The sequence below is a fragment of the Bombus huntii genome, chromosome 16, assembly GCF_024542735.1.
Source record: "Bombus huntii isolate Logan2020A chromosome 16, iyBomHunt1.1, whole genome shotgun sequence".
Lineage (NCBI taxonomy): Eukaryota > Metazoa > Arthropoda > Insecta > Hymenoptera > Apidae > Bombus > Bombus huntii.
Window position 1 is genome coordinate 2,215,297 of NC_066253.1, and position 24,462 is coordinate 2,239,758.

Genomic DNA, 24,462 nt, shown 5'->3' on the forward strand with positions numbered 1-24,462 from the left:
AACCATGGAAAACCCGGGGCTGGAAAGTCAGTATGTAACGACGATAAGAAGCTTCTGGCGAGAGTAGCAGCAACATCCTACCACAGTCTTCATCAGATCGTCAAACTCTTTGTGTATACTAAAAGTGCAAATAAATTACCAAACCATGCCAATACTGGATATACTTAATTTACCTCCAGCTTGAGCGTTAATCTCGTTCAAGGTTATATCAACCGATCAGTGGAACCTGACCGATCTCCATTTAGTTGAGAATTCGTAACGTCAGTAGCTGACCACAAAAGTGCTAAATGTATCGATGTTGCGTGGGACAATCTGAGTCCCAAAAGCCTTAAAACTCTCGCTCATCGATCCCTCCGACAAGCAGTCGGCGACGTTCTCAGACTGCTTCAAACACCAGTCTCCACCTTGATCAAACTGTCGAGTTTTCCCGCGAGAGCGCTACCTATTCAACAAGATGTAGATTAAGTACATCCACTGGCTCGGTCTAAGATTCAACAGTCCGAGTTTCCATTCGCAGTGAAACGCGATCTTGGTCGAGGAAACGGAACGTAGAATCGACGATTACAATGCACTACGCTCTGCTATACGATCGTTTCGTTTGCCTAAGGAATCCGTTTAATTACTTGTACACCTTGGTTGACCCAGTTGTCGTGACCACTGGAAGCGATCCTCGAGGCGAATAAGAACCTCTGACAGCAAGCTACCCAGTCTGAGGGAAAAGTTTCGCCATTGCTCTAGGGAATCGGCCAGGTCTTGAGCAAAATCAATGTGTCCTTGGTGCTAAACACAGGTAACAGGTGAATCGGTGAATCTTGAAGCGGCTAAGTGGAAAATTGCAGTTGCTAAATCCTGGTCGGCGATGGAAACTTCTCCTATTCTACATTTGAACATTATCAATTTACTTTACAGTATTGTTAACATTATTCTAAACTCATTTCATCGTATTAATTCATTATTGTTAATATTAATTATTAAGATGACGAAGACTTGTTTAATCCTTGTTTGATCGTGGATATGGTCGAATTGGGTTTAGAAATGGCGGAAGGAAGATTTTATTTTGTACCAAGGATTCTGAATCCGTGTTACAAGGTTTGGTAAAAAAATTGCTTTTGAATAAAAATTTGGAGAACATTGAAATACTCTCCAAATACAAAGGCTTCTCAAGCTGTTTTTTTTATAAAGGAATTTTCTGCGTTTATCGACTACGTTTTGAAAAAAATTCAAATAGATTGAAATATTCGACATTTACAGCAATGGCTCTTATCCTATTCCTTGTAACGTTGCTAATTTCTATTAATTAATTAATACTAATCGAGAGACGATAGAGTACGCTCATATATTGTAAATGAATCTTGGAAATTCAGAATTCAGTAACAAAATATTTCTGCCAAAGGTAAGCAACTGTGCACATATTGGGTTGGCAACTAAGTGACTGCGGGTTTTGTCAATGCCATCTATTGACAAAATCCGCAGTCACTTAGTTGCCAATACAGTACTTCTGTACATTAGCGTTTGGATGGTTGGTTTATTTAGTGTAATTACCGCAAGTTTTCGAGTATCAAAGGAAAATATGCCTAAGGGTGTATCAACGATGATTAATGGAGCTTTGATTATCAGACGGACGAAAATAATTTTCCTGGCGTCATTCAGGCGAACTTTCCTCACTTTCAACTTTCGTCAAAGAACCCAGGGGCTCAGGATTAATCCAGTCTGAAGGCAGAGGGCCACGAATTATTCAGTTTTATTTCTGTGTCGTCGGTTAAGTTAATATTCCGCGCGAGTTTGCCACTTTTCGTCACCGATACAAACAAAGTACAACGGCTCGTCCCGTGGCAAGTAAATTACGAGTTTGGAAAATATTGAAGATTCAAACGGGAGAGACAGGCGAGAACTTTTGGATCGCAGGCGCAGAGTTTTTATCGGAATTGGATTATTTTTAATCAGCAGGCAGCTTTACCGGGTTTGATCTGAGTGGTGATAAGTTTGGGGAAATTTAGACCGCGTATCTCGAAAGTTTCGTTTAAAATTATAAGCTGACGCGCGTCATGAAATTCTTTAAAAGCGAGCAAAAGCTTGAAGAGCTTCGAATTTAGGGTTTTAAATCCTGGGAAATTCTTATGACGATAATTAGTTCGATAATGAATAATTTTTCCCATATATTTAGCTTTTGTTACTATTTTAATTCCTGAGTGTTAGAATATTTATTATATTAATTTGCATATTAAATTTTAATTTTATAATATTAAACATAACATACTTAAGTTTTGAAATATTAGAACACACAGATTCTTCAAAATTGTGGATATCAGATTATTGGCTTTTCGATCAATAAAGATACGGAGTATTTGCACAAAATTAACTTTTATTTGCAAAAAAAAAGGATTACTATTTTTGTGATTGTAACATTTGGTTTACGGTCACTCAGATGCGCATAAAACAAAGAAACATATCCTTTCCTCTTTGGAATGTCACAATTTGGAAATTAGATAATAGAAATTATAAAACCGAATTTCCTATTGCCAAACCTTTTCCCCTTTGAAACGCCGCAATATGAAAAATTGGGAAACCGAAATCTTATTATTTTCACGTTTCTCCCATTTGAAATCTAATAATATAGAAAAATACATCTCTCGGTTTCAGGTAGCGATCGAGTTCTCAAATGACATGATACTACGTGGGCGGGAGTTAATTAATAGATGATATCATGAAACTTCTCAAATTTCGTGGAACAATCGGTTAAGCAAGACAAAAGGAAACAGAGACGTGATCAGAGAGGCAATTTTGAGTTTCCAGCCGGAATTTCTAATTATGTGTGTCGATTTCTCGTGTAAGTCAAGCCTGTGCATTAGCTGGCTGAGTCGACTTCCGTTAATTATAACTTGCAGCTTCTGACAAAGTTCCACGTCGCGTCGATTAAGCGGCAACTTCGGCTAAATAACATTAGAATGCCGGAAACAAGGACTGGGTGTAATGGCGAGCGTACTAGTAGACGAAGAAAGAGAAAGTTTAACAGTGGACCCAGTGTAGCAAGTTTAACAGCAAGTTTCAGGGCCTTGGTTAATTGTGTTAGCTTCGACAACGAAGAAAAGTACATCGTCCACAGGATATTACAGCAACTTGCCGGTTCAAGGGTCAGTTTTGCTTCAAATGGCAGTTTAGATTACATTAATACGGCGTTAGTGAATATTAATAGTTCCTACGTGATTTGAAAAAATATCATGTAACTTTAGTGAATTTTCTATGACTCAAACTATTTAAATAAATTTTCCTATGAATCAAATTAAATTTCAATTAGGCCTCAATAGATTTTCTTGCAACATTTCCATGTCATCGATAAATTTTCCTCTGACTCAAGTAACATTTCCACGACTTTAATAAATTTTTCCGCGACTCAAACAGAATTCCTATAACTCCAATAAATTTTCCTCTGACTCAAATAACATTTCCACGACTGGAATACATTTTACTATGACTCAAGTAACATTTCCATGAGTTCAATAAATTTTCCCGTAACTCAAATAAGACTCTCCTTCAATCACGATTATTTTCTCTAACTTTCCAAGCTTCTTTCAAGTTTCTATGCTTTCCATCTCACTAACTTCTGCCATTATCGAAAGAAAGAAATCGGAACGTGCCGTCCGCGGAAATCGTCATCCATCCCTCAACCCTTTAAAATAGATCAATGTTTCACGATGAAAGAGTGGTTTATCACTCGACTGGCGAAGAATACAGTAAAAGGACAGAATCGTGCTCACTTGGCCGAGCTTTGTTCGTCGAAAACGAGGTGCAGTCCGAATGGCTTACGAATTCCAGGGGCGAGTCACGAGAGCGTACTTTTATTTCTCTTCTTCGCAAGCGAAATGGGCTGGGGCATGAAAGTAGAGGCAATCTTTGTCCCGGAATCTCCGTGCCCGACGGAAATCCTGCAGCTGCTCTTGAAACCAGCGATCTCGTGAGAAAAATCTTCGCAAAAAAGAAGAAGAAAACGAAAGGAACGATACATTACTCGTTGGTCGACGAAGCCACCGCTAGAAACTACTGACCTTCTTTTTTTTCACGTTTCAACCCTTCGGAGCAACTGAGTCAGAGGGTTGATCGGTGGAAATCTATCGAACGCGAGAAGTCGGGGACGAAAGGAAGAGAATGGAGACAGGGCGGTGCACTTCTAACCGTGGGAAACGATTCTTCCGATTCTTTCCAACTAGGGGATGAAGTGCGAAAAGTGCCACTGTTTCATCGACTAGATTCTTTCGAGATCGAGGAAAATTGGCTGAACTCTGTAAATTGGAGAATTGCGACAGACGAAATTTTTCTGACGTGTGACGGAAGAGATTGGAAAAGGAAAATCTGGTTGAGGAAAAGGATGTTTTCTTTTAGTTATGGGAAAACTAAATGACCTATCCGAAGTTTGGTGGGATTGGAAGGAGGTGGTGTAACTTTTGGAAGAAGATATTGACAGCTTAAGATGTGTCTCAAGTATCGGTGAGTCATGGAAAATGATTGTGAGTCATAAAAACTCATTTTGATCCATAGAAAATTACTCGGGTTTATGGGAAATCGTTTAAAGTTAAAGAAAATTTCTTAGCATAGAGAAGAATTTTTCTATTTAAGTATAACAGCTATTAGTATTCAAAAGAAAGTTATTCTAAATCAGTACAAATCACTCTGAACCATGGAAAATAATTTGGTGTTCAGGAAAATTCATTGTGAATAAGAAAACTATTTCGATGTAATGTAATGTAATAGTAAGAGTGTGAAATCTGTATAAATTGCTTTGACGGGTCATGGGAAATTATTTCGAGTCGCGGAGAGACATGATTGACTCATGGAAAATCGTTTGAAGTAGAGGAAAATTATTCTGACTTACGGAATGTCATTTTCACTAAGTTAAAATAATCGTTTTATTCAGATTAGGTTTAAATCGATTTAACTTTTGGCTCATATGAAGTTTAAAATCAAAATTCGTGGATTTCCATTTCCAATGAGATTCACCTCAAATATAAAGCAAACATTACAATGCTACTAAAACTTTTCCTAACTATTCTATTAATAATAAAACTATTCCTCAGAAAATTATACAATTATATAATATGAAATATAGTATTCGAAACTCGTCAGAACTGTTGGTTATTTAGGAATTCTGTAAGGAAATTAAAACGTACAACCGCGTAATTTTCCGCACGCGTGTCAGTGTGCAAATTGGAACTGTAATTTGAGTGAAGTGGATTCCCATTTGCAGAGCAAACATCGTTCGTCGGATCTTAGTATGGCACATGGAATTAAACATTTCCAACAACGCTATTTGTACTCACCGCCAAGTCTTTAACATGAGAGCTCCATAGGTGAGAGAAAACCCAATCTCCCTCAGCCACACACGCACTGTACAGGTTATGACGTTCGGACGTGGATACATTACTATCGTCTGAAACAAAGAAGTTGATTTCCATTTACCATAATTCAACGTCTGCGGAGAAAAGTTAGATTTACTGAGAAATTTGAGTTTCTTCTTTTTTTATGAATTCTTATAAATTGAATTTTTCTTGGCATCACAAGGGGCTTAGAACCGAAAATATTCCATTTAACAAAGGCAGATAGTATTGACAAAATCGTACTTCTTAGATTCTTCCTTTACAGCGCGCCATTATGATTTCAAAATATTTATCGCGACAAATATAAAAGTAACCGTAAAAAGAATAAAAATGACAAAAATTGAAAATAGTTTGGATGTAACGACAGTTAAAATTACAATAATTTATAGCAACCTCTCATAAATGTATAAAAATCCACAGTTATTAAACGCGGGAAAGAAAATTCCTACGACACAAGCACCGTTAAATAGACGATATAAAATCCCTACGATGCAATTATTCTTATAATCTAATGTTTCGAGAAATTAAACGAACGAGAAGTTCTCTCGATTCTTCACATTCTTTCCTCTCGACAGGAAAATTTCTTTCTTGTACTACGGGTGCATCGCATGAGGATAATTGCTGATATCGAAAGAATGTTCTTCATGGAAGAACGCGAACTCGCGTGCCGCGTCACGCTCTACGATTAGGTTAATTTTCGTTTGAGCGGCGCTAGTATCGCCTTTGCTCCGCCATTTTCGTGTCGACAGATCGTCGGTTTCACGGTCAAACAAGAGGCAAGTGTGCTCGATTGCCGGATAAAGACTTCCGAATGAACTTATCAATTGCATTTTATACAAGAACAGCCCACGCTGAATGGCTGTTTAAGCGGCTCTCAAATTACACGGTCCACCACTAGCGATTTATTCGTATTAAAGGCATCGATTAACTTTGTTATTATTCTTTATAACAGCCGTGAGCTTTAGCGTTTGTCGACTATTTTAGCTCTTCATCTTCTATTTTGAGGTTAGATTGCAATTTGCTTCGGGATAGAGCTTAATTTGGTCTGATTCACTGATTTTGGCTAGGTTTAGGTTAGGTTCGCTTAGGTTTCTCTTGAGATAGAGTTCAATTTAACTTGATTCACTGACTTTATGATGGGTTTATGTTAGGTTCATTTCCTATCTTGATTAGGTTCATCTTAATTTTAGGTTAGGTTCATTTCCTATTTTGAGGTTAGATTTCAATTTGCTTCAGGATACAGGTTAATTTGATTTGACTCACTGATTTTGCTTAGACGTAGTTTAGGCTCGTTTCAGATCTGTTTTGGGACAGAGTTTAGTCGAATCTATGTTATATTTGAACAAGATTAGGTTCAGATTAAATTCTGATTCGTAAGTTAAGTTTAAATTAGATTAGATAAATGTTTTAATCGAAAGTTTCTTTGGATATACTGAATGTGCTTTTAGGGGGAAATAGCACTATAGCTTTTGTCTTCTGAATGATATTTTAGGACGAAGTGACATTATCGTGGTTCTCCTCTGATCATTTTTTAGAAAAAAAATGTCATCATACCGGTTTTCTCTCTTATTTTATATTGAAAACTGCATGTTACATGAGAATAGTTTCATACGTGTCTTATATAGTTCCTTTTTGTTTCAGTATGTAGCACACATAAAGTGTTTACATTAATTTTTCTGTATTTTTTTAAGAAGAAGAAATAGAATTATTATTTTTATAACCCACGTTTAAAATAAAATTTCGTGAAAATGTAGGTAGCGTATGCTACTTACCGTGCAGTATATGAAAAATGCACCTAGTACAATAACGCGTAGAAGAACAGGGCTTGCAGCTCTTACCACCTGCAACAAGAGAAAATCACCAGAAAATAAAATACCAGCTTCAAGCATTTTTACGATTATATCATTAAAATAATAATTTATTATATTTTTTATATTCATTATAATTGTCTGTTTTATTGTCCATCATCAAAGCTGTTGATTCTCTTTAGAATGAGAGCGTAGCAATATATAAAATACACGAAATAAGCGATATATTTTATTATTTACGTAATTAATTGTATTTATAGAGAGTATTCAACGATATAAAAGCTGACTTTTGTCGATTTATAATTATTTGTAAATAATTTGCTTAATCAATAATTATTGACAGTAAAAACATTGTTTTGTTACTGGTTCAAGAAGGTTAATCTACCGAAAAATGGCCAATTTCATATCGTTAATTAATTCGTTTGTCAAATACACAGCCAATTAAAAAACAAACAAGGAATTCCCGAATGAAGAATAGAATATTGGTAACAGTAAAAATTCCAATGATATCGCTTTTTTCCATCGATTGCAGACTATTGAACATTATCGGAAATTGGAAGATTTTCCGTTTCGCTTTGCTGTGCACGGTTTTAACTTTCAATACCCACATCATAGGTCATAGGTCAGTAGAATGATTCACGTTATATTTTGTATTAAAAGACGTAAAATTATTTCAGAAGATAAAATTGTCATCTTAAAATTTTAGGGAAAAATTATATTAAAACTAATTTACGAAATTCCACCACACCGATCCGAGACAAATTGAAATTATCCCAAGGCCGAAAATATCTGACATGAAAGTCAAAGCATACGTAATGATTTATAAAGGAAAATACGAATCAAGCTACGTTAGAATTAATTCAACGCTTTTCGTTCGCCTAAACTTCGAACGTTCATCATTCACAACATAAATTAAACATCTATTGGGTTGGCAACTAAGTGATTGCGGCTTTTGCCATTACCACGTAGTGACAAAAGCCGCAATCACTTAGTTGCCAAGCCCAACCTAACCTCAAACTGTCACTTGACGAGGTAGAAAGGCATCAAACTGATAATTATAATATTGGGTTGGCAACTAAGTGATTGCGGACTTCGTCATTAGGTGGTAATGGCAAAATCCGCGATCACTTAGTTGCCAACCCCATAAAATTATTTAAACGCAAAACTACAATCGACACGATGATACTTAACGTAGGAATTAAAATAATTCCATAAAAGCCCATCGATATACAGGAACATACGAGTAGAAAATATTTGTCAATGTTCAACAAATGGCGCAGAAAAAATATTTCGGCAATCTGAAGAAATTGGACGACAGCCACTTGAGAACCACTGACGAAGAAACGATTTACTCTGGCAACTAGAGACAAAGCTCGGTGAAGAAGGGGTGGGCCGACGGATTTTTAATTGTCCAAGAATTTCTATCAACTACTCGCTGCCTTCCACCCTCTTTCACCCCTTTCGTCCGTGACACAGTTTACGCAAGAAACAGACACATTATCGAAACTGCGGGGGTTGAGTCCATTAAAATAGGAAATCGGAAGTTGGCGAATTGCATTGGACGAGAAATAACTGCAGTCAGTGCTGAACTTGCCAGACACAATGGGAACCGGTGCCTTTCACAGAATGCTTTTAGTTTCTTAATCCGACAAGATTTCGTGGCTCCAACCCCTTTACCTCTTCGAGTTGCGTCGATAAGCGACTCTTCCTTCTTAGCTTAATATCGTCCCATTTACTTTAACTCTGTCCGACAGTTTTTTTAATTCTTTCTGCCATTTTATTCTTTTCTCGATTTTCCCACGATGAGTTTTGCTCAAGTCAAGCGTAGGTGGAGGGGAGGGGAGGGGGCAAGAAGCGCTGTACGACATCTTCAGATACAGCAAATTATGTGAATATTGGGGTGGTTTCTGTGGAAGATGTTTACGTGTACATTGTGCATTTTTACGTAGATTTGTATCTTCGTAGACTATTATATGGTTGGCAACTAAGTGAGTTAGTTGTAATAGAAATGGAAATAAATAAGCAGATATTTGTTTTACCTGTTAAATATTGTAATTTTTGTTAATTATTAATTATTAAATATTGTAACTTCTAATTATGTATATATTGGACGTTATAAATATTTAATGATAATAGAATAATTGGAGAATATCGGAAATTATAAATGTTAGGTTAATATTTAAATAGCAAATTCATCTTTTTGTGGATGCGATTAAAGAGATTTTGCTCAGAGATTGTTCGTTCGTTCTATTAATTAGAAATTAATTAATGAAATAAAAATAAATTTTTCTTATATTATAGTCTTCATATATAGCAACCTAACATTATTCCTCAACGATTCAGCGCAATATTCGTCACTTTAGGTTTCCACGATCTCTGGTCAAGTGACACAGAAATCGAAGAATCGACGAAAATAATTGAAATTAGATAAAAGAAGATAGAGACTTATCACCTTTTTATATTCTACATCTTTACACATATCAATTTGTTACATTAATAATATAGAAATATTAATTGCTAGATTACAAGAATAAATTGTAGAAATTATGGGAATAATTTATAAAAAATCCTCTTAACGATCCGCTGCAATATTATAATCGATCGACGATAGCTGCTATTATATATCTGGTTATGGTTACGAGAAACTCGACGAATGGTCCTATAATTCGCGTCGATTGCAGGAACATGTACAATATGCACAGTCGTGTTTAAATATTTGCCATCGAGCAAAACATTTGCAGCTCGACGTGCATTCGTTTGAACAGCATCCCTGCAACGTTTCGCTTGGAATTCGCACGGAATAATATTGGCCAGCCTGGCTACGCATCGGCCTCCATCGAGTCAGACTTCTTCCTCCGTTTCTATTAGGTTGGCAACTAAATGATTGCGGGTTTTTTCAATATCACCTAATGACAAAACCCGCAATCACTTAGTTGCCAACATATGAAAATAGCCTGGTGGTTTCGAAATATCGTAGCTTGTTCGATAACCTTGATAACGTGCTTTGCCACGGATGAAATCAACTGACAGAGATAAGGGAAAAAATTAGTTGCGCCTTCACGTCGACGTGTGAAGTCCGGTAGGTTTCAGTAGCATAGGTCTGTCAGTAGTCAGACGTTGCGAGTAGAGCAGCCGTGAAATATCCCAGGCGTATCAGTCACTTGTCCAATATTTCCCTTACAACTAAGTTCAAACAATTACTGCGAAGCTCAACCCATAAGCCATTGCTCTTCCATCTTTATTCGCACAATATTACAAATGCTTTGTACGATATTAAAAATTACTTACATAACAGAATTAAGTTAAACGCTCAGTTAGGAAATTTCTTCTAATTTTTGCTGAATGATTTTGCTTCAATGGTGTGCGTGTATTTTAACAAATGTGAATTGACGAGATCGACGAATTGATAAATATGGAAAATTGTAAACGACGGAATAATTGTCGATTGAAACAGTGAATTGAATAATGCGAGTGCAAATGAATCTTCCTAATGTTTAATTCTGAACGTACAGCATCCTCTCTTCGTTTTTTTCTTTTTTCTGATATATCTGATTAAATGTGCTAATTATTTCAATTATTTTATACATACGATAAATGCAAAGGTACAGCACTAAATTGCTGTAGCCAACGAACCTAGAGAATAATACTGGGTTAAATAATTCCTTGGAAGCATCTTATCCACAAAATGTCTCGTTTAAATGCATTAGTTTCCCTTTAGTGTGGCGTCTTTTATGGTATTCTTCTCTTGACACGTTGCACGATGCTTTCTCCCCCTTCTTTCACTCGGGGCAAGCACTTTCTTTCCCTTTGAACATTTCCTTCGAGTGGCTTTTCCGACGGCTCCTTTTTCTCATTTCACCATCCACGGTGACTTTTCACAAAAATATTTCGCCACGTCTTGCGATCTTAAATTTCATTAAAGTAACTCCTTTTACCCTCTACGTCGCCACTATCTCGCTGATTAAATGCGTTCCCGCCCTGTTCGCGTCCCGCTCGAAACCCATTTTCTCATTATATGTCGTTTAAATGCGCTTCTGCTGTTTCCACTCTTTATTTAACCTATTTCCCCTAACGATCGCATCTTATGGGGTAGCAGCACCCCTTTTGCCTCCACGCCAGTGTCCAACAAGACACACTTATAAACATATTATAAACATACGCGTCATGTATTTTACGTATTACAAATATACGAATATTCTAAATTTTATACAGGTAGGCAGGTCCGTACAATTTTCTATGAACATTTTCTAGATTGTATGCAAAGTATTCCATGAACGATTGTTCTTCGAGAGTCGTGAAAGTGAGTAGTATTATTTTATTCGTGATTTTTAAAAAAATTTTTTTTTATGTAAATTTATAACTTGAGAAATGCAACGTTAGTTTTGCAGTAACGCATGTGACGACTGCGGTAAAAGCAGAGAAAAGTATAAACCATCGGGACGTTTTTACAATCAGTGCGGAATCGTCCCGCGGGAGCCCACATAAAAAATGTAATTTAATCCAGCGTTGAACACGCTGCTCGTGCTTAAAATGGGAAAATATCGCGACAATGTGCACTCGAATCTCCCAGGTTTATGATTATGACTGCGAGACAGACTGTTTGCAGACGAATGGCGAACGTGTTCTTCGACGGCAGATGGTGACTATAAAGACACAGTGGTCGAAATTTTGTCACTGATACGTTTTGATCGACGATATCAGATGCTTATGATGATTTCATTAGTAGAATTTCATTTCTGGATTCGAAATTTCGTTCGCCAATCCAACATCGACGATTACGAGGCCGTGACGATCGAAAATTGGTGACTATAAAGTCGCAGTAATGAAACGCTGATAGCTACAAAGTTATAAAAATTGAAGATTGGAGACTATAAGATTGCAAGGATTAGCGACTGTAGACGCGCGGATATTGATGATCCTAAAGCTATCGTGGTGAAAAATTGGCGCAGCGATTAATAGTCAACGACTATAAGAAACGTGGAAATTGAAAACTGGAAGCTGTGAATCTATTTAACTGTATAACTGTAACTGTGAAATCCCACCAATTAAAAACTGGCGACTACAAAGCTACAGAGATGCAGGATTAATAACTGTAAAGATGTAGCAATTGAAAATTGCTGACTGTAGGTGCGCGAAAATTGAAAATTGGTGACTACGAAGCTGCGACAATTGGAAATTGATGACTATGAAGTCGCAGCAAAGATCTGGCGATTACAAAACCAGAGAAATGGAACATTGCTGACTATAAAGTCGCTACGATTGAAGATTGCTGACTATTATAGAGACGCGGAAATCGAATATTGGTAAATGGAAGATGGTCGCAGCTTTTACGCGTTTTGTGTTCCGACGTCCTGCCGAGTTATTTTTATTTCACGCGTACAATCGCTCGTCGATGTTCCTTCCATCGGACAAACACGCTCGCTAAGAAACAAGCACCGCAATTTTTCATTTTTATAGCGAATTTGTCATTCGAAGAAAGCGTGTACGTGGTCCACTGGCAAAAGTAACGAAAGTACATTCGTGCAAGTTTCTTTGGGTTTCATTTCAAAGAATCATGGTTGTAATCTGAGTAGAGGTCCCTTGGGAGATGATACACGCGATGGAAAGGCTTTTACTGATCCCTGGAACGATGACAGAAACCTTCGTTCGTCGAAGCTGGAAGAAAGTTGGCCGGGAAGGGTCGCGACCCTTAAAAGGGTCGTCCTGGATATTTCTGATCGCGATTATTTTTATTGAATATTTTATTGCCAGCCTTTCAGCGTTTATTTATTTCTATGTAGCCAGAGAAACGTTTCTCCTTCGTTCTTTTATCCGAACGTTTGGACACCTTGTGCAATTTGATTAAAGCACTGATATTAACTTTATGTTTCGAAAATAATTTATAAATATAATATATTCTGTATATTTATAATATATTATGTTAGATAAAGTCATAAGTTAATTTTGTCTTTTTACTGTGGTATTTAGAAGAAAATTTGAATTTGCGAAAATCTTCGAAGAAAATTTAAATTGAAATCTGAAAAGAATGCGATGAAAATAAAAATGTAGCATTTAGGAAATATTCCAAGACATTCTGTTCTATTTAAACAATTCATCGATACATTAGCGTGTAACAATCAAATCTCAACAATTTTCGTATGTTGAAATTGACAATTTTTAGAAATCGAGCAGCGTAAATTCGCGTTTTCCGAAATTCATGGACCATTAGGAAATGAAGCAAGAGGAAAGATTAGGAAATGCTGTCGACAATGATGTTTTCAGAGATATCACTGGAAACAATCCATGACAAATAGCAGGAGAAATAACATCTCGAATAGAAATAAGCCATTCCATAGTTGTTCCTCTTGGCTCATATAGGAGACGTAAAGAGAATGAACTAATATCATGCCATTTATTATTGCCATTTCATTACGTTGTACAAATAAATAGAACCCTGGATAATTATCGCATTATGGAACAGGCTGTTCGTCAGCTGAGTTATAATTGTACCCGCATATAATGGAAAAATATTGCTTTTTGAAAAGCGAAAAAATTAATAAATTTGAAAATATTAATGACACCGTTCTTTCGATGTAGATAATCAACCTACGCTTTGTTCTTTATCGATAATAATATTAAAGATAGTATAGTATCAATTGTAAGGTACAACATTGTTATCACAATATTTTAGGTTGGCAACTAAGCGATTGCGGATTTTGCCATTACCACCTAATGACAAAACCCGTAATCACTTAGTTGCCAACCCAATATTGCAATTATCAGTTTGATGCCTTTCTGCCTCGTCATGTGACAGTTTGAGGTTAGGTTGAGCTTGGCAACTATGTGATTGCGGATTGTGCCATTACCACTTTATGACAAAACCCGCAATCACTTAGTTGCCAACCTAATATTGCAATTATCAGTTTGATGCCTTTCTGCCTCGTCATGTGACAGTTTGAGGTTAGGTTGGGCTTGGCAACTATGTGATTGCGGATTGTGTCATTACCACTTTATGACAAAGCCCGCAATCACTTAGTTGCCAACCCAATATTGCAATTATCAGTTTGATGCCTTTCTGCCTCGTCAAGTGACAGTTTGAGGTTAGGTTGGGCTTGGCAACTATGTGATTGCGGATTGTGCCATTACCACTTTATGACAAAACCCGCAATCACTTAGTTGCCAAGCCAATATTGCAATTATCAGTTTGATGCCTTTCTGCCTCGTCATGTGACAGTTTGAGGTTAGGTTGGGCTTGGCAACTATGTGATTGCGGATTGTGTTATTACCACTTTATGACAAAGCCCGCAATCACTTAGTTGCTAACCTAATATTATAATTATCAGTTTGATGCCTTTCTGCCTCGTCAAGTGACAGTTTGAGGTTAGGTTGGGCTTGGCAACTAAGCGATTGCGGATTTTGCCATTAGCACCTAATGACAAAACCCGTAATCACTTAGTTGCCAACCCAATATTGCAATTATCAGTTTGATGCCTTTCTGCCTCGTCATGTGACAGTTTGAGGTTAGGTTGGGCTTGGCAACTATGTGATTGCGGATTGTGTCATTACCACTTTATGACAAAACCCGCAATCACTTAGTTGCCAAGCCAATATTGCAATTATCAGTTTGATGGCTTTCTGCCTCGTCAAGTGACAGTTCCAAACTGTTTTGCTATATTTTACGGAATCAAAGTTGGCATTTAAAGTTACGAACAAATTTCCAGCTCTGAAATTTTGTTACTGGTGGAAGCGCCCCTTACGTAAGTCTCCTCCTCCTATACGTAAGTCTCCTGCCCCGATACGTAAGTTTCTACCTCGCTAACGTCAAGTCTTCGTCGTCGTGTCACACACTTCGCCAATAATTTTCAATATGAAGAAATATTAATGAATTGAAATTTAATTCGAAGAAATAAAATCGAATGATTTTATAAATCGCGAATACCCGTCGTTTATTTTGAAAATATTCTTCGAACAGTTCGATCAACTTATCGATAAACGTTGGATGTCTCTCATTGGCGACGAGGTAAAAAAGGAAAAGGAATCTCGTTCGCTAAGGAGCATGGAGTAGCTGCGTTTATTGGAAGGATATAGCAGCATCGTGGAGGTTCTCCTTTGTAACGAACCTCCGGGGAAATAAGAGCGGAGGGCTGTTAATACAGACTGAACTGCGCTGCTTGCTTTCTGAGAGCTGGATTTTCTATTTCATTAGCGATAACGCGTATCGTTTCCGTCCTACAGCCATTTTAATTTTTATTCCTCGCTGTTTACTGTCCTGTGGTGCACGAGGGTGTTGCTGCAATCAACATCGCTTCGTCGTTTCTCAATTTTTCTTCTCGTCCGCCTGTTCCATCAATTCGTAGCTCCGGCAGATTTAATACGCGAAATGTCAGAGAAAAATATTTGTAATGTGCAATTCCAGACGCGAAAAAAAAAATGTTCTTATACGTACAAATGTATCATTCGATTTTATTAAAAGATTTTATAAATGTGTGGAATGTTATAAATATGATAACGCGTAAACGAAACGTGATAATAATTATGTGATATATAGCAATAATATGTAATGATATACGAATATATTGCTTGTATTATAAATATAATTTACAATGATTAGGTCATCGCAGAAGTTCATTTTTTATTGTGGTATATAGAGAAAAATTGGAAATATACTGTGCAAATGCTGTGGAAATACATTTCAATTTATTCAAATTTCATTCTACAATTTCCAGCTTTTTTCCATACACAAAGACACAGAACGTGCAAGAAACACTGCGTAAATATTTGCTTGGGAAATTTTATTGACACCCTGTATATTCTCCAGATAGTCCCTCAAGATACTACTACTTGTTTCATTCGCTGTAAAACATTTTTTTAACTGGCAAAAGATTTCACAATACTGGTACGAACAATTTCACTGAAACATATTCTTGAAAAAGCACGAAAGCTTCAGGTTGACGACACGATGTCTTTCCCAGAAATTTGCAAAGAAATTGTAGAACGATTGTAGTCCTTTAAACATTTTTATAGTATTTACAGATACGTTTCAAATTTTCTTCTAAGTACCACAGTGGAAAGACAAAATTAACTTATGACTTTATCAATTATAATATACATAAAAATTAGATATAAAATGTTCAATTAATGAAATATTTTCATAGGTGGAAAATTCATCAAGTTTAGAAGGTTCGTAAAACCGATAAAACGAAACAAAAAATTTAGAAAAGAATTCGGGAAATTCATGAAATTCACAAAGCTGGTGAAACAAAAATTCGTTCATAAAAACAAGTGTTTTGTTAAATCATCGTGAACACGCCAACCATTGTACATTTATAATACAAAGTGAATTAAAAAATTCGCTTATAATTGAGATGGAGTTGCTGCTCTATTGTTGCCAAGCATTCTTCATTCTGTCAACAAAATTCCATTACTGCCGCAATGTAACAAAGAATCAATTCGCTTTCAGATAGATGGATGTATCTGGCACACCTGTATACTTCTTTTTAATTATTTCGAGGATGAGATCGATATCAGTTAAATTGCTACTTGCTCGAAGCTCGTGTGCTTCTTTTAATTGATTCGAACGAAGGAACACGATTCGATTTCATGAAAGATTTATAGTTTCACGATGATTCATGGTCGAATTCAATTTCTTCGATTTAGTTGCTATACCGTACACGATGCATCGTAGATCAAACTGTTGAGAGAGAATGAAACACTCTTTAGGGTCAAGGTCATTCTCCTTTGCCACTTTTCAATTCTGTTCTTTGTACGAAGAAAGGCCACGCGAGATTATGTTATTGGGTTATTTGTAAAATTCGTGGCGAAGTCGGAGAAAGATTCAAAGGAAACGTACTTTTCATAGAATTGACATTTTATCGAATGTACCAGCACTTGCGGCAAATTTCTGAATTATTTCCAATTTCAGATATTTTGGCAATTTTCATACTTTCTTTATTTTCATGGCATCGATGTGTATGTAAATTGAAATATGTGTTATGCAAAAGAATTGTTTTTTTACCGAGATTTTACTTTTTTAATGATATTCTCGAAAATATAAATCTCCATAAAAATGGAAACAGTGTACTTGCGATACATACGAAATTTCATTAGCACTAGGATTAGAATTTGAAAATAATCTGAGAAAATTCTTTGAAGAATTAATATAGCCGGAGGAAATTCCAAAAATTTGGAAACAGGAACGAACGTTGGAATTCGAAAATAATATTTGAGAAATTCGCCGGAAAATTGAAATTATTCGCCGAAATTGCGAAATCGGACAAGCGGCACGAACGTTGGAATTCGAACGTAATACGAAGGAATTTTTCGAGAAGCGGAAACGATAAAAAAAAAAAAAAGCTACAAAAAGTTCGATGAGTCACAAAATCTGTGTAATCTTGAGGATAAGTGTCGTAAAAGATATTCAATGTATGAAGCCATTATTTGTGAAGGAAGTTATGTTAATGTTTACACGGATGAACTATAATAATTCGAGCAATTTGAAACCGGCTCGTGAAAGCTGACATCGGTTCGTGAAACTTGAAACCAGTTCGTGAAAGTCGAAATTTATTCGCGAAAGCTGAAACCAGTTCGTGAAAGTTGAAACCGGTTCGTGAAAGTTGAAACCGGTTCGTGAAAGCTGAGATTGGTTCGTGAAAGCTGAGATTGGTTCGTGAAAGCTGAGATTGGTTCGTGAAACTTGAAACCGATTCGTGAAATTTGAGACAGGTTCGTGAAATTTGAGATCGGTTCGTGAAAGTTGAAACCGGTTCGTGAAACTTGAGACCAATTCGTGAAAGTTGAAACCGGTTCGTGAAATTTGAGACTGGTTCGTGAAACTTGAGACCAATTCCTGAAAGTCGAGATCGGTTCTTGAAATTTGAGACCGATTCGTGAAAGTTGAGACTAGTTTGAAAAATCAGAATACTCGTGAGCTTAGATTTGAATAAGGGTAGTAAAAAAAATATTATATATACGAATGCATCATTTGAAAAATGAGAAAGGGAGAAAGAGCAGAATTGCCATTGAAGAAGATAACTTTTAAAGATATATTACCGTAATTAAGAATTATTACTGCAAATAATTGACGACAATGGGGAACCAGCGTTTCGTGCGAAAGTAAGCCAATCTACTGTTGTCGGTCGTTTCGTTCAAATAGGAAAAGTAAAGAGAATGGATAAATGGATTTCCTGTCGCTTCCAACGAACAAACAAAATCCATTTTCAAGATTTATTATCATCTGCGATTACAAGTGGATGTTATCAGTTTTCGTGTCACTTTTTAACATTAGTAGTAGCATAATTCAGAAAATAATGATTTAAAATGGCTTGATAAATTTCTATAAAATTGCAAAACACCTCACTAGAAAGATTTTTGTAAATTTGAGGCAACAAAGTGGAGGAAAAATAGCTGGCAGCAAAACGATGAAAGGTCTATTATTAAAGAATAGGAAATTTTTCCTATGAAGCCATTCATTCGTCCAATAAATGGGAAAAACATTGAAAACTTAATCGAAAACCAATATCGTTTATGACTTCAATTAAAATTCTATTAAATCGATCCTTATGAATTTAAAACGAAATTACATAAAAGCATTAAAGGACTGCACAAAACAAGATGGATATTATTTTAATCAAACGCACGATATTTCGAAGAAAGAGCAACCGTGATTGAAGTTTTATTTGAAAGCCATCAACCGGATATTACAAACGTCGTTTTCCATCACGAAGATGACGGAAATTTTATAGAACGTTCGAACAAAAGTAACAGACTTATTCTACCTTGGTCTGCACGAAATTTGTTGCTGCAAAAATGTTCAAATATTTCTCAAAGAAATTCAATATGAAAATATTTCTCCATGAAATACTGAAACACATTATACTCGAACAAATGCATTATCAAGAAACACAGGCAAATAAAAGAAATTCTCCTGAATCAGTCGATAAACGTCACACGTTATAAAAATATTTCTCATAAATTATTAGCAAATTGCTACAAGCAAACTTTTCTTTGTCGACGTAGTTGATATATCGTGGCCAACGATACAATAAAATTTAATGAGCAAACGACGAAATTCAACGATATTTCACCTGCACCAACCTAATATATTCGACGAAACAGCTGCCTTTTTGTCTAGCCAGTCGCGAGTTCGCGTAACTCGTTTCCATTCGGCTCTTAATTTCCCCCAGTGGTCTGGCCGTGTCGAGCAAAACGTTGTTTCGTTATGGCTGGCCGCGAGAAACGAAAAAAGAGAGAAAGGCAAATGGACATGGCCGCGCATATTTCACCGCTTTTTTCCCTTTTCTTATCGACCCACCACCTTTTTTCTCTACCACTAACGACCAGGCGAATACTTGTATGTCCTGAGTATTCTCCACCGAGCAAATCTATCTTCTCCATCTGTTCTCAGGATTTTGCTATTTTTGTAATTATTACAATTTGGATTTTTTAAGGTTGAGACGAAATGAAATTACAAAATGGAAAGTGGTGAAAGAAGAAGTAGAAGTATTGGCAACTAAGTGACTGCGGATTTTGTTATTAGGTGGTATCGACAAAATCCGCAATCACTTAGTTGCCAAGCCAATAGAATCCTGGAATCTTGAAATTTTCAAGATCGTGAAATTTGTAATTTTCCGAATTTCCAAAGCCTTCGCATTTCGAACGATTACAGATTTCCTGAACCTCAAATTTTCAAAGTACGAAATTTTAAAACTTTTAAATTTGAAATTTCAAAATTTAAAAAATTTAAAAATTTTAAAATTTTAAAAATTTTAAAAATTTTAAAAATTTAAAAATTTAAAAATTTAAAAATTTTAAAATTTTAAAATTTTAAAAATTTTAAAAACTGTAAAAATTTAAAAATTGGAAAATTAAAATCTCAGAATTCCTGCAGTGTTGGGTTGGTAACTAAATGATTGCGGATTTTGTCATTAGGTGGCAATGGGAAAACCCGCAATCATTTAGTTGCCAGCCCCATAAAACGAAGAAACGACAGGAGGTTTGTTGGCGATGCCCGAACGACAAAGTCGAAGGAGAACAGTCAGAGTTCAGCCGGTCGACAATGGCTCGCCTTTGGCCAATGAGTTGCCCCCTGTTGCTAACTTGCGTTAAAAGGACGCTTCTCTTAATTTTCCAGCCAGTAGATCCGAGAGAGTAGATTAAATTGCATTAATTTTTAACGATTTCGCGCTCTAATGCTGCTGCCATATTGCAAAAATGTTCCACGAATTCATTAAAAATGAACTGGTTTCGGGTTAAAACTTTTCCAGACACGAAGCTTGTTCCTTAAAGTGTAGTTCTTGGAAATTTTTCACCACCTCCGTGAACTTTTCTTAATCTTGGCTTATTTGCATCCTTTGAAATATGTACGTCTGGTAAAATAGAATTTCCAGATTTCAATGTATATTTTGGAATAATTTTGGGCAGTTTCATAAAACAAAAATTCTCGATCGTTCGTAATGAAATAAAATATTTGAATTTTTATTACTGGAGATACTTGAAACTTTTATGCAATTTCCAAACTTTTCTATCCTTCAGCGACTTGGATAGTTTTAAACGAAACCCTCCAATTTACATATTTCCTAGTATTTCTAATAACATGAAGTTTCGAAACTTTAATATGTTCTATTACAAAGTTGTACATTTTTTAGATTTCTAAAACTTTCACAAAATATAATTTTTTACAAGAGAAGAAATCTTAACTAGAAACGATAAAGCCAAAAGCATCATGCTGCAACATAAACTTATTTAAGTTTGTCCAGGACCTAACACTTGACTGCCAGTAAGGAGTATCGCGCGGTTTTAGTCAGCCACCTGTCCTGAACCTATTAACCCACACTACTGACAATAACTGAACCGTCTGTTCATACGTACATTGACCAAGAATTAATTCAAAATTAATTAGGAGCATGACCTAATTTTTGTCAGGCATCTATCGTGTGTCCATTATATTTCCTGCCATCGACAATCATTTCTTGGATCACATATCTGTTTATGTGTATACCAGCCGATATTATTGGGCTTTTAATTCAATTATGAACGTGAACAGATTTTACAGTCTAATAATTGCTGTAAAAATAAAAAGAGCGGTAAATTCTGAAACTTGTGTTCATCAGGAAATTTTTGTATTCTCAAATAACATCAGGGTTTTGCAACATTTACAGTAAAATACGATTTTCAAATTTTAATTCTATGTTTCTTGGGTGCAGAAGTCTTTAAAATTTGCATGGAGAGGAGATAAAATATACTGATAATAATATCCAAGTTTTTGTGTTGTGTGTCTGTCAATACATTGATCTATACTACTGCCAGCCATTAAGAACTACTTTTACATTGTAATCAGACACGTATCTGACAATGTATCCGACCAATATCGCTACTTAGTATTGAAAACTTGTTAAAAAGTTTCTAAATAATTTACCTCACTTTTCAAATTTTAATCAGCCATTGGTTTTTCGCATTTATCGACAATACGTATCGAAGATTATTGAAAATTGTGCATTCTATTGGAAATTAATGAAAACGTTGATCGTTGCAAACTACTGTCAAGCTGAAAAATTATTTGTTGGGAAATAGATCGACCAATACTACTGTTAGTCACTGGAAACTACGTATTTCAGGTAGATTTCAATCGCGTGTAGGTTTTGAATCGGAAACTATTACTGTTCTATCCAACAGACTGTATGTATGCTGTATTTCGTGTTTTCGATCACAGAATCGTCTAACCATATATCGTCCTATACCACTAGCTCCGAGCTATACGACAATTTTCCCAAACTGCCGAAAACTTTTCCCTCATAAATAGGAATCTGGTGAACTCCGCAGCGTGCAATAAATTTTCCTTCCTCATAAATCGAGCCGTTGCACTCGTCGAACAAGTCAACGGAGAATCAAAAAATTAGAAATAATTTCTGACAGGATTCTTGAGTAGCTGGTCTATTAAAAAAATAGTCGAAGATAACTAACTTTTCTCTGGGATTCTTAACTTAAAAAAAAACATTATTTAACGAAGATTGAACAAATATCTGATGGCTAAAACGTAGGAACGTTATTCTTAGCGATTCGCAGTGATTCAGATCAATATATTCTCGTACATTCACATTCGGATTGCATATAAATAACTCGGTAGTATTACCATAAGTAACATATATTGGTATTACTATAAGTAGTAATATCGATCATCAGATACATATACAGACAAACAGCACGATATTTGAATTGTCTCCAAGTAGTATTGATCTGTGTATTCACTGGGATATTTCCAATTGAAATTAATTCTCCATAACAGTAAAAACAATTCTTCTCGACTATCGACAGTACCAGTCGATATGGTGAAAGAGTTAATGGAAACACAATTAATCGATACTATTCAACATGATCCAGCACGTCTTTAATTAATTTTCAATACTCGTGAAATTAGAAATGACAAATAGTAATATCAGAGTCAATGTACAGACAACCAATGCAAACTTGCGAGTATCCTTAATTAATTTGCAGTAGTTAGGGCCAATATTTGTACAGGCACGTGACTTCCCTCAGTGTTTACGAGCGTAAAAAAAAAAAAAAAAAAAAAAAAAGAAAAATGGCTTCCTAAAATGCAAGAATAATTTTACTTAATTGCGAGTAGTATCGATTAATATCGATGCAGGCAGGTCTTTGATTAAACTGTAGAAACAATTGCAACCAATAATAGCAACTTGAAACCATGTCTCTGGCAGACTAATTTCCTTCGTAATTTACCTCTCGGCGAAGAAATACGTGCGTAACGAAGAAACGGGTTCACTGAGAGCTCGCGAGATTACGTTTTTGCAGGCCGACGGTGGATTTGCATTTATCTTACTCCGTATTCTGTAATTAGATTAAACGCTTGAAGAAAGACAGGGACTGGCTGACTGCAAATGAACAAATTCGTCGGGTCTCTCGACGTTGATTTTCACTTAACTTCCTCGGAGCTGTAAAAATTACCTTCGTTAACATTCAATCGGCTTGTACAATACGAGCCTGAATGCTAAATAAAATGTAGCAGCCTGATGATCAGCGAGACACTGGCCCAATTCTCACATATAGATATATTTTAATTTTTACAAATTAAATAGGTCCGTTCGCCAAGTAATTCCATTTCCTTCATCATGCTCCTATTTCCTTTGAGAAATACCACGAAGTTTTCATTTGCGATACACTTCTTTAAAGTTCGTATTTATCATTTATTTACTTATCTTAGTTTGGAAATTGGAAATAATAGCCACGAACGTGGTTGTACCAATGTCCCTTAGAAAGTAGGTCTGATCAATGTAGTAACATACTACTTCTACCTTTCTGCATGAAATTTCTATGTGAACAGTTGCTGAAAGGATTTTCATTGTAATTTCATTATCGATTGACAATATCTGCATTGTGTATATCTCTTAAAAAATGAAATTTTAATTAGCACAAAGGTGGCAAAAGAGTTTCAAATTAATTCATTGTTTAATATGATAACTGGAGACTAAAGTGTGAAGTTAATGTATTTTTAGATGAAAAATTTATTTTCTCAAGGATCTTCTGCATTTCTGTGTAACATAATAGCATCACAAATTTATTATGATAAGATCACAGTTGATTATCGCGATGAAAAGCGGCTAAGTCAAATTTGCTACCTTCAAATCTAAAATTTGTTTCTTAATTTATTATCTGAATCGGAGAATCTTACATATAGCGAAATTACAAATTCTGTGGAAGGAAGAGTTTTCATTGAAAAGTGGCCCCAATTAGCGAGAAAATTCCGCATCTGAAACAGTCGTTAACTAAACAATAACCCAACGAACAAATCTTACAGTGAATTTACCATAATAAAAAATTGTAACTCTACAAAATTGCTACAAAAAACAGTAAATTGGTCATTTTGATCATCTCGTCAGTACAAATACCAGCCTGCAACAAATAACAAGAAGAAAAGTATAAAAATTGAACCAACGTTTTACTACCATTACAATACCAGACCAAACTGGAATATCGCAGTTTATATTTCAAGACAGCGGATTCTCAGACCCAGTCATCAATTAACCATCTTTTATTCACTTTAACATGGGCGCAGTACCAAGCTGTTAAATAACGAGCCACGTACCAGGTGGCCAATGAATAATACATGCAACAACGTTGTATCCATTGGCCGCAGAAGCAGCGTGCAGGTTTGCTGACGCGACACGGTGAGTCAGAATTTTCAAGAGCAAATTCCAGCTGGTTTGGCAGGCGTTCGCAATTCGCAGATGGCCGGGGATTCGCACAATCGTCTACGTGATTCGGTCGTCGTGTAATAATTTCCGGGACAGTAACCG

The 24,462-nt window shown here is 35.9% G+C and overlaps 1 protein-coding gene across 1 annotated transcript in view; it reads right to left on the reverse strand.

Moving 5' to 3' along the window:
* Window positions 1-24,462, reverse strand: part of LOC126874442 (probable G-protein coupled receptor 158) — a 157,329-nt gene that overhangs the window by 23,047 nt on the left and 109,820 nt on the right. Inside the window, exons 6-7 of the mRNA XM_050636505.1 lie at window positions 7,142-7,210; window positions 5,313-5,422 (exon numbers count right to left, since the gene is read on the reverse strand). Of these exons, the coding sequence (XP_050492462.1) occupies window positions 5,313-5,422; window positions 7,142-7,210 (179 nt within the window). The remainder of the gene's footprint in view (window positions 1-5,312; window positions 5,423-7,141; window positions 7,211-24,462) is intronic.